This window comes from Natrix helvetica (assembly GCF_964273705.1).
Source record: "Natrix helvetica genome assembly, chromosome: 4".
Taxonomy (NCBI): domain Eukaryota; kingdom Metazoa; phylum Chordata; class Lepidosauria; order Squamata; family Natricidae; genus Natrix; species Natrix helvetica.
Genome location: NC_138550.1, coordinates 126,669,251 through 126,680,806, shown reverse-complemented (window position 1 = coordinate 126,680,806; position 11,556 = coordinate 126,669,251). Strand labels below are relative to the sequence as shown.

The following is an 11,556-nucleotide window of genomic DNA, read 5'->3' as shown; positions in this document are numbered from 1 at the left end:
GGGAGGGCTTATTGTTTTAGGGTTGCCATGCAGCTGCTCCCTTGTGAACTGGCTTCCAATGAGCCGGGCACAGCCTCAGGGGCGAAGCAGCCATTAGGTGACCACGCTCACGAATAACCGCCTGGCAAACCCCCTCTCCAGCCAGGCAGAGCACCATTCACTGACCTAGGGAGCATCACTAATGGGCGCCAAGGCATGTGGTGCTATGCCCGCTCCCCAGCTCCTGCAGCTTGGCACATTCGGGATACCCCCTAGGTCAGTGCATGGAGCTCTGCCTGGCTGGAGAGGGGGGTTGCGCGAGCGCCTGTTCTGCCCCCGCCCCGCTCCAAGCATAATTTCTTATCCGGCTTCCAAACTCCAAAACTCGGCTGCCAAGTCTTCCAGCAGCGGCCACTCTAGGAGTGCGCTCTATGGTTGTGAGCTGGCTGCCGGACAGAGTGTCTTCCAGCTGGAGAAGGGGTTTGCCGGGCGACTGCTCATGAGCGTGGTCACCTCATGGCTGCTTCGCCCCTGAAGCTGTGCCCGGCTCTCCGGGAGCCAGTTCGCAAGGGAGCAGCTGCCCGGCAACTCCTCCCTCCAGCCAGGCTAGAATGCTACTCCCCAACCTAGCAGTATCCTGAAGGCAGCAAGCAATGTAAGTGCCTTTTGCCCCCCCGACTCCCGCGGCTTGGTGCCTTCAGGATACCGCTAGGTCAGTGAGCGGTACTCTATCTGGCTGGAGGGGGGGTTGTCCAGGGGGGTTATTTTTGCGGGTGGCTTATATTTTTGCCCATGCAAAAAATGTGGCAAGGTGTTAGTTTCAGGACAGGTCGTATTTTGGGGAAAACACGGTAAAATGGTGCAAAATTCACTTAACCACTGTCTTGCTGAGCAATGGAAATTTTGGGCTCAATTGTGGTCATGCCTTGAGGACTACCTGTGCACAATATGATGCTTTTGTCTCATGAAAAGATTGAAATCACACCCCTCGTTGTCAGAACACTTAGTAAGATTACTTGTTTTTCTAGATTTGCTCCACCTCTTCCAATCTGGCACTCATGTATGCTCTGGCATGGTCATTTATTTTAATTTCTAATCCTCCAGTGGTCTCAGGTCCTTGAAAAAGGCAGGACAAGTAATGTCCTACTAATAAAATAGGAACTAAAAATTGCTTCTTTGAGAATTAGCAGCGGTACCAACAAAGGACAATATTTGTAGCTCAGGCTTGAACTGAACCGTGGGGGTTGGAAGACCTAGTAATACTTTCATCAGAGATTGGGAACATCATATCAAAAAAGCCCTTCAAATTGCACTTTCTGAATGAAGTCCATCTTCATTGCATTCTAAAACTCCCAATTTCACGTCATCCTTAGCCAGCCATGGTTGCTACAATATAAGATCAATGTTTCAATAAGAGTTCATGCAAAGGTGAAATTCAAACTTTTTTTTACTACCGGTTCTGTGGGCGTGGCTTGGTGGGCATGAATTGGTGGGCGTGGCACGGGAAGGATACTGCAAAATCTCCATTCCCACCCCACTCTGGGACCAGCCAGAGGTGGCATTTGCCGGTTCTCCAAAGTACTCAAAATTTCCGCTCTCCGGTTCTCCAGAACCTCTCAGAGCCTTCTGGATTTCTCCCCTGAGTTCATGGCTACAGTATATATTAGTCAACCTGCCAATAAAACAATTAATGGGTTTACCCTAAATATTTAAGAAACAGTGCCAATACTTGATTTCTGAATTAAAAGAGGGGCCTGGCAAACAACACAAACCACTTGTGTCTTTATTTCTTTTTCAAAAGAATCTGCTGCTTTTAACTCTGATTTATATTTGATTGTGATCTTTTCTTCAGGCCAATTCTTTCCTTCGAACACAACAGTATCTCTGGCTGCCTTCAACTGAATAGTCTCCCCCTCTAAATTCACGTCAAACACCTGTTGACTCTGACTCATGTAGCCTTCATACAGACTCACCCAATTCTTTGACAGAAAACCTCACTCAGGTTAACGTTCTGCTAATATCCTTCTAAAGCCATGTAATAACATGCCTTGCACCCATTGCCCAACATCATTCATTTTACCCCCACCACTTGCCTGACATGTCAGGACCTTATGATTTATACAGAAGTCTGGCTAGAGAAGCCCAAGGGCCTTCTTCACCACACTTCTTCTATGCTGATGTTCTGGTGCAACTGCATCAAGCATGAGACCACAGAGAATAAGGCTCTTACTGTCTTCTGGATCATATGGACATTGATTAATCATCAGATGGTACAGATGAGCATTGTCACATCGTAGGGATGATACTCACAAAGGCTAGAGTCAGTGTTATTTTCTGCACTGAAAGAAAATCAAATAGTTGTGGAAATTTAGAAAAGAGCAAGCGTTTCAGGCACCTCACATGACAGAATGTGCTTTCCTTCACTGTTGTTGATAGTCTACTGGGGAATTTCACACCATCTGTTAAGTAATTCTTGCTACGTTCTATGAAAAAAAATAATCTGCTACTTGAGATAGATTCACATATTGGACAGACTATAAGTCTGTCCAATACTTCACACAGAAAACATTTGCATCCTGTGGTGCTCATGCTATTTTTCCTGAAAATCTTTTTTTCTCTTTATTGCTTCTACAATTGTTCTTTAGGTTAGTCAAGATATACTGCTTAAATACAGTATGTGTCAACAATTAATAAGGTAAAGGTAAAGGTTCCTCCGCATATGTGTACTAGTCATTTTTAGGTCTAGAGGTGGTGTTCATCTCCATTTCTAAGCTGAAAAGCCAGCGCTGTCCAAAGACGTCTCCGTGGTCATGTGCACGGAGCGCTCTTACCTTCCCATCAAAGTGGTCCATATCTCCTACTTGCATTTTTTACATGCTTTCGAACTGCTAGATTTGCAGAAGCTGGGACAAGTAACGAGAGCTCACTCCATTATGCGGCACTAGGGATTTGAACTGCTGACCTTCTGATCGAGAAGCTCAGCATCTTAGCCACTGAGCCACTGCATCCCTTCAACAAGTAATACTACCCCTTTTTACTAGTAAGATACTGCTGGAGGGAGGTGGATATTGCATCAGGTTTTATTGGAAAAATCAAGTTGGGATATTTCTCATGGACTGATGTTCTCTGATCACATGAAGTTGCTACTACAACTACATTATGAAGACCATGTCACACACAAGGGGTTCCAGAACAGGTCTTGCAATGTATCAACCATAGAACACTCCCTATGCCAAAAAAAACCAAAGTATTCCTACCCATGGTTGGCCCTGTAGGCCACGCCCACCCTAGCTTCGTGAAGGAAAAAACATCATGAAACGTCACATGACGGCAATGCGATGCCGTAAGTTTGACATCCTTGCTGTAGGAGGACAGCCATATTTATCTGTGTTAGCAAAAAAAAAATGAGGAAGACTCTGGTAGCATTTGTAATAATATGCGTTAATTGGAAAAAGTGCTATCAGACTCCTGATGATTGGTTATCCAGGTTCAGCATTCTAAGGCAAATTTCCAGAAGTTCCACTGGAATATTTCCATTTCACTGTGAATAGTTTTGTCTGGAAAAATGAATTGCACGAAACAAACCAAATTTAAGAGATCAATGGCAAAGAAAGCAGTAATAAGAAGGAAGGCTTCATAGGGGGCAGGAAATGAACTAACATTTTAACAATTGTTATGGAGGAATGGCAGCCTAGACCCAGAAGGAAATTAATTGAACCACTAAAACAGAGATAAGTACTTTAGCGTGCTCCTGTCATTTGGACTGCAGCTCCCTCAAAGCACCACTCAGCATAGCCAGTGATAAGGGATTGAGAAAACTATCTGGAGGGCACCAGAGTGTTTACTTTACTCTACAACATCTTCGACTGCATGCATATTTATCTAGAAGAAAACATGCCTAGGAAAGCATCAACAATTATTTCCTTGATTGCATTGCATCAAAGCAGAAGCCACATTATATCATTGTTTAAAAAAATAGTAGCTATCCTGCTTGGTGCTACCAAACCAATCAAATTTCTTCAGCATAGGTGTTCTTTCAACAACAACAATAATGCAAGACTTTCTTGGAGCCTGTTAACAGTTGGATCTCTACATGAAAGCAGATTAACTCCACTGCTGCACTTGTTTTGGCATCTCCCAGATAAAGAAGTTATGCAGCTTGACAAAGCACTTTGCTCTTACAAGTCTTAACAGAACCACAGAGATTTTTCTTCCATATCTGACTCCAACACCTGTTGCAAAGGAGGCTGGGGTGGTCTCTGTGTAACTTTCCACCTTCTACTTGCACTTTATATTCCTTGATCTACTGACACGTTGGGATAACAGTCTATATAAAAATGCAATTTTAAGGTGAATTAGGAGACATAAAGATATAGAACTAGAAATAAATTTCAATTATAAACAGAATGGGCATATGATTATATGGCTTAAATATCATATGATTCGCAGGGAGCATTTCATGAACAAAACCAATTGCGCATGATGTGAGAATGAAGTATTCACAAGGTTTAAAGGGTACTATAGTTTGGGAGAATAGGTCTGGATCTGCCTTCTCTAAGCTGATGCCTTCCAGATATCCAAAACCTGCTTCCAACACATCTGGAGGGCACAAGTTTAGAAAAATCTGAGCCAGAAAAAAAATGGTATTAGAGGGAGTTGGCTCGCTTTCCTCTATTCCACACAGGCTCTCTGGGCTAACTGGAGCATTTGGCTGCACATATTTAATTCTGTGTATTTACAGGAATGACTCAATTTCCTCCAGGAAGGAAATGCAGAATTCCTTGCAGCAAGAAAATTCTAAAATAGAAAAGGCTCCTGTGCCCTCCTTGGCACTTTTGCTTAGAATCAAAATCCAACTGTTTCGAGCAGATTTTCTCCCTAAGTAAGCGATGCCTGACATGGGGAATGCTTTGTTCAAAGCACAAGGCTTATGCAGACCAGAAGAACCAAGTCTTGTGTGTTTTATCTTAACCCAAAGACATCCAAAATAACAAGGATCCAACCTTCTTTCTCTTCCGTTTCATATGCCTGGCTACTTTAGGGTTACACCGGGGCTATTCTGTGATTCAAAAGGCAAGTGTGGGGCATTCCCTTAAGTTATGCAAAAAAAAAAATTTCAGCGGTTCCCAAAATAGGTTGCACCGGCCTGACAAAGCAAAGCCTCGCTCATTAACGTTTTCTACTGGATCACTAGTAGAGGTGTCCTGTCTGCCCTCCGCTCTGTGCTCAGCCGAGGGAAGCGTTTCTCCTCTGCCTTGCCTCGCGCACATCTGGGAGGCAGGCGCGCCGTTGGAAGAAGCTTCGCAGAACTCCGCAGCTACGGAAGGGAGAGCAAAAAAGGCCCTTGCTTTGCCGCTGGAGTGAAGCGTCTTCCTCTCCCCTTTGCAGCCATCACGAAGGGAGGAGTTGAAACTTGATCCAAGTCCTGAGCAACTCCAAGGGATTGGATCTTCCCTCCTAAGAGCCGGGAGAAGTCCCCGGCCCGAAGAAGCTTGAGTTTGTCAAAAGAACATGAGCGAATGCCGGATTGGCTGAAGCGGCGTCCCTGGACCCCTCCCCTCTTGCACCTGATGAGTGGGGTATTTACTGCACTTTTCAAGGACTTCTTTGCACTACATAATTTTTGCTGCATGGGGCAAACAGAGGAGGAGATGTTCTAGAGGACCAATGTCCCTGCAGTGATTCTTCTCTCTCTTTTTTTTCTTTCTTTTTTTTTTTGCTGCTCAAAAGCTGGGAACCGTTATTCCGCAGCGAGAGGAAATCCGGGAAGGGGGAAGCAGTCCTTGTCTTTCAAAATGCCACGGTCCTTCTTGGTGAAGAAACATTTCAACGCGTCCAAAAAGCCCAACTATAGTGAACTGGATACACATACAGGTAATGCCAGAGGGGAAAATCTGCCTGGAAGCTGGAAATCGGGCTCCGTTTGGGGTAACGGTCGTTCTTGAGTCGAACCTCCCAGCCTGTTTGCACCAAAACTGCCCGTGCGTGTGTACACTTTAGCATACTTTTTCTTCCCCCTGGGCAGTGCTTTCTTTTCGTCCTATTTACAAACGTGTCAGCACCAACCTTTTTGAAACGTCTACCTTTTTTTTTTTTTTGCTTAACTGCTAAAATTGCATTTGATCTTTGCTGCACAAGAGAAGTTTGGAAACCTAGGAGGATAAGCCCGGATTTTACTGCTGGTTTTCTTGACCAGACTGGGAGAGAACTATGCTTGGACCAAATCGGACCTCCCCCAGTTTATGGTTCACAGTGTAAACTTACATATATGAAGGACTGCGTTCCTTGAACTTTCTACATTTTAAAAACGTATGTTTGTCAATGACATGGCAATTGCATCACTTCCCATCTGGGTAAGTCTGGGGAGTGTGGCTGTTATCTCCTTCATTTTCTAATGGTTTTCCTCTCTTTGTCTTCCTTCTAGTGATAATTTCTCCATACCTGTATGAGAGCTACCCAATGCCGATAATTCCACAACCAGAAATCTTGAGTTCGGTGGCATACAATCCAATCACAGTCTGGACTACAACTGGGCTGTTGCCTTCCCCCTTACCCAATGATCTTTCTCCTCTTTCTGGATATCCTTCATCTTTGGGAAGAGTCAGCCCGCCCCCCCATTCTGACACTTCGTCCAAAGATCACAGTGGCTCAGAAAGCCCCATTAGTGATGAAGAGGAGAGAATCCAGTCCAAGCTGTCCCACCCCCATGCAATTGAAGCGGAAAAATTTCAGTGTAGTTTGTGCAACAAGACCTATTCAACTTTCTCGGGACTTGCCAAACATAAGCAGTTGCACTGTGATGCCCAGTCTAGGAAATCCTTCAGCTGTAAATACTGTGATAAGGAATATGTGAGCCTGGGGGCTCTAAAGATGCACATCAGGACCCACACACTACCTTGTGTCTGCAAGATTTGTGGCAAGGCTTTCTCTCGACCCTGGCTACTCCAAGGACATATCCGGACCCATACTGGTAAGAGGGAAATACGATTTTACACATACGTGGTATACAGCTATCCAACTATTCTCTGTGTTGACCATACTGACACATCGACTGCTCTTTTTATCTTCTTCAGTTATTGCAATGATATAGACATTGATTTCATTTTGGTCTTTTAGATGTTCAGTGGGCATTTTCTACTCCCCACCCTTAAAAAAAAACTTTCTTATGTGAGTCGGCCAAATTTTGTCCTGCCATGACAACTTCTAGCTTCTCTGAAAATTTTCAGCAAGGTGTCAAAAGGCAGGGATCCAGCTGGCCATAAAAATGCCTTGGAACATGATCCATGCAGGAATAAGCGAAAAGAAGCAGACACAGAGAGACTAGGAGGCAAACAGATCAAGTTTCCAACAAGAATCTGCACAGTCAAGAGTTGTGCCCAGGCAGTGCATATAGCAAAGCCCATTAGTCAGCATATGAACATAAAAGGGAGCTTTTTTTCCCCTTGGAAGATTGTTTAGGAATGAGTTTTTGCTTGAAATCAATTATTTGCTCAGGTAAATGAGTTGAGGACTGCAGTTGTTTCTGATTTAGGGTTGCAGCCTAAAGGGGATCTTACATGTAGTTATCTGGGTTTAAGTCTCTGACCTTAAATTTTATACGACTCTGGATATACAAACAGCACAACTAGTCCTAAGACAGAATACTCTCTGGTCCTGGTTTATGTAGAAATAATTCTTGTTCATCTCAGATTGTTTTTAACAATTCTAACTAAACTCCCCAAGGTTATAATAATGCAATGCATACTCATATGGCAGCAAACTCCACCAAGCACAGTCTAAGGGAATTTCCAAAGGGGATTGGCCGTATAGCTATCCAAGCCAACTGAATTCTGCATTAAATTACATAAATTCAAGCTATGGGATAGAAGTGAACTGTTCCATTAGGTGCAAACTTTTATTTGTCATGTTTTTTCATGAGACCGTGCAAGTCACATTGTATGTGAATCTATATGGTGGTTGCACAAAAGCAGAATACTGAAGCATTAAATCTGATGGGACCTCTGCCATCCACATCAACAGCATACAAATCACAGCCTTAGGCAGCAAAAGGCGTTGCACAGGATACAGTAAATGAATGGAGGAAACATATGGAAATGTTGGGTGGAGCCCAACCTTCAGGGTGCTGGCTGCACCTGCTGAAGTAGAATAGGTTAGTGACTTGTCATTCAATGCATCATGATTTTCTGCAAGCTCTGAGTTGCCCACAATGTAAAGAGGAGAACCTCTGATAGCATTTAGAATCCACCCATCTCCTCCTCCTATGCTAATAGCTTGTCCACTTAATATACACATTTCATTATTATAGCATTCAAGTGACTAAATTTCTTCTTCCATTCTTTTCAGGAGAGAAGCCTTTTTCATGCCCTCATTGCAACAGAGCATTTGCAGACAGGTCAAATTTGAGGGCCCATCTGCAGACCCATTCGGATGTGAAGAAATACCAGTGCAAAAATTGTTCCAAAACTTTTTCTCGAATGTCTCTTCTGCACAAACATGAGGAATCTGGCTGCTGTGTAGCTCACTGAGTTTACCTGGTTTCATGCCTTTGCCACAAACTAAAGAGACATCCACTCCTTTCCATGTATTTGTTCATGTTTTCCAAGAGGTGCAAAAAAGAGTTTTATTTCACTTATTTAAGCATGACTTTTATGTAAAACAAAAGTAACAAGACATATAGAAGAAGATGCAAATGCCAAATCGATTTTTTATAAGAATGTATCACAGTTAAAATGACCATTCCAGCCAAAGTGTCCCAAAGAACCAAAATTTTGCTACATACCAAGTATCACAAGTGCTTGTCAGCGTCTTCTACATGAAGTCAGTAAATGTCAAATATTTTTTTAGCATAGCGTGCTTCTTGATGAGTGATCTGAAATGTCTGAAAATTGCATCATTTCAAAGGAACAGAAGAATGTATGTCCAGTTGTTTGCCATGTTTTAACAGAATGTGCCTTTGTAAAATTGCCATGACAAACATTTTTGATGATGCTTCCTTTACTTGTAACAAAACGTTGGGCTTGTGAACTTATTGTTAAAATGGGAATAAGTGCAAGAGAGAGGGATGGGGGGATAACAATGGATATCTTTAAAGCTTTATTTTCCTAATTGCACAAAGGAAATGCAATACCGTAAGCAACTATTCTCAAATGAGCAATACCATTCAAGTGCCTTTTTATAAAAAAAACAAATTGATAGCATTGTTTAAGGATGTAGACGTAATGTAAATAATTATATTTTTATATGACTGAATGTGTTCTGAAACAAAATGAAATGTTATCTATTGCAATGTCTATATGAATATTGTTTTCTAGAATTAAGTTTTGTACAATAAACATTTTGGAGTAATATTTATGTAGTCTGTCACATTAGATGAAGTTAAGACTCTTGAACAAACTGTATCCTATGATCATATATATAACTGTAGCTCCTGTGTCTCCTATGAATAAGAAATCCCAAGTGGCTTATTGGAGGACTGCTGAGAATATAGATTTAGTCCGTGTGGCCAAAAAAATAATCAGTAAGGGGCTAAAGTTAAATCTGGCTAATTTACTTATTGCTTGGAAAGCTGCTTTGAACAATAAGCTTTGATTTTTCTCTGTTCCTTCAAGGAAAGATGGTAGAATATAAGTAGAATGATCATCAAATCTTACATCCCTTCCTCAAGATTTCTGAATTAATCAGAAATATAGTAAAGAAAGCAATGAATATCTCTGGTCTTCAAGAAAAAGTATAGGCCTAGCTCTACATTGGTCAATCAATGAAGAGAAAGCTTGGCTTCCTTCCAACAATGGAAAGTATTGGTATCCAGTAGAATCTCCTTACCACAGGGAGGCAATAATCTTCAATTATTTCAGCAGCAGCCTTCCAAATTATACTGTTCAACAAAAGTGCCATTCCATCCAAACAGGTGTTCTCTGAAAAACAGGAGGTTGCAGAGGGAAAGGAGGAATTTTAAGCATTGTTTGCATACAGGCGGAAGAACTGTGTGTTTGTGTGTATGTTAACTGAACCCAGTGGTGGGTTTCAAAAATTTTTAGAACCTCTTCTGTGGGTCTGGCCTGCTTTGTTGCAGTGGCTTGCCGGCCATGTGCCTGGGTGGGCATGGCCAACTTGTAAAATGTGGTGAAACTCACTTAACAACACTCTTGCTTAGCAACCAAAATGTTGGCTCAGAAACTCTGGCATTTGAAGCACGCAAGTCTTAAAGCTGTCAAGTTACAAGACCCTTGCATCCCTAACCCTTTAGAAAAAAAACCCCAGGGGTGTTCAAACTTGACAGCTTTAAGACTTGTGGACTTCAACTCCCAGAATTCCTCCTCTCACTTCATCTTGATGATGTGCGGACAGGCGGGGGGAGGGAGCTGGAACCGGTTCTAAACGGCACTGTACATTTGTGGAACCTCTTCTATAGAAGAGGTTAGAACTGGCAGGAACCCACCCCTGACTGAACCCCACAGCAAGTGGTAAAATGTTTACCAAACCATCTTAATGGAACCAATGAGATTTCAATGTAAATGTACATCCAAGTTACATGACATGTAACTGTGGGCCTATTTTTTTTTCTGCATTTGGCTCTGTCGCTAGACCGAAGCACTGACTATTTGATATGGAAAAGACTAACCATTCAATTCCCTATTTTAAAATTCTATAGCCTTTTGTTTAAAAAAACCCTATAGTTTTTACATATCACATTAAAATGTGTGTTTCTAGTTGAGAAAATTTATTTTTAGCAACTCTTTATTAGTGAACTGTTATTGGAGGCCAATATTTGTGCAATCCAGGATACCTGAGAAATAGTAAATGCTATTTCAATGGTCTTGCAGTAGATCAATGTTTTTTAACCTTGACCACTTTAAGATGGATGGACACCAACTCCCAGAATTCTCCAGCTAGGATGCAGTAGATGGTTGGAAAGATATTCCAACCTTTCAAAGTGAATGAAATGGTAACAATGCTGTAATCTGACCAGGAAATGAGACTAAGTTGTCTCTTATCTATGGTATGCATATTTTTAGGACTGAGGATGAAGCATTACTGTACTAACATCAGCCTTTCCCAATTAGGTATCTTCCAGATGTGTTGAATTTCAATGTTCAGCCATCTGCTAAGTGGAATTGTGGGAACCAGGATCCAATACCAGACTGGGAAAAGCTGATACGATTTGTACTTTTTGTGCCTGCTATGTGAAATCCCATGGACAAACACTCTATAAATCACTATAGTAGTATTCCTGATTAAATCACTGGAATGATCTGCTGTATGATGTAACCAACACTAAGTTATTTTTAATTACCTGATTTCAGAGGAAGTGGTATAAGCCTAACTTTCCTCTTTAAAGCAGTGAACATAAGCGGGAGCAATCTTTTTTTTACTTTTTGTTTAGTTGTGTCTTATGTGCACATTTCTTTAGTACATAAAGGGTTTTTTTTTAAAAAAAATAAATTGTTAAATCAGGGTAGGAATGAACTTAGTCCTAAAGCAGCATGCTAGAAATTGCATCTGAAATTATTGGCTGGAATAAAACAATATGCCCAGGAGAAAAAACAAATTTGATGTAAATTACATTCAGTAATTTTA

General features: G+C 41.8%; 1 protein-coding gene across 1 annotated transcript; it reads left to right on the top strand.

Moving 5' to 3' along the window:
• The first annotated feature begins 5,327 nt into the window (after nucleotides 1-5,327).
• Nucleotides 5,328-9,326, top strand: SNAI2 (snail family transcriptional repressor 2). The gene is made up of 3 exons (XM_081952667.1): nucleotides 5,328-5,853; nucleotides 6,404-6,949; nucleotides 8,323-9,326. The coding sequence occupies exons 1-3, from the start codon at nucleotides 5,775-5,777 to the stop codon at nucleotides 8,502-8,504; spliced, it is 807 nt and encodes a 268-aa protein (XP_081808793.1). The 5' UTR covers nucleotides 5,328-5,774; the 3' UTR covers nucleotides 8,505-9,326.
• The last annotated feature ends 2,230 nt before the right edge of the window (nucleotides 9,327-11,556 follow it).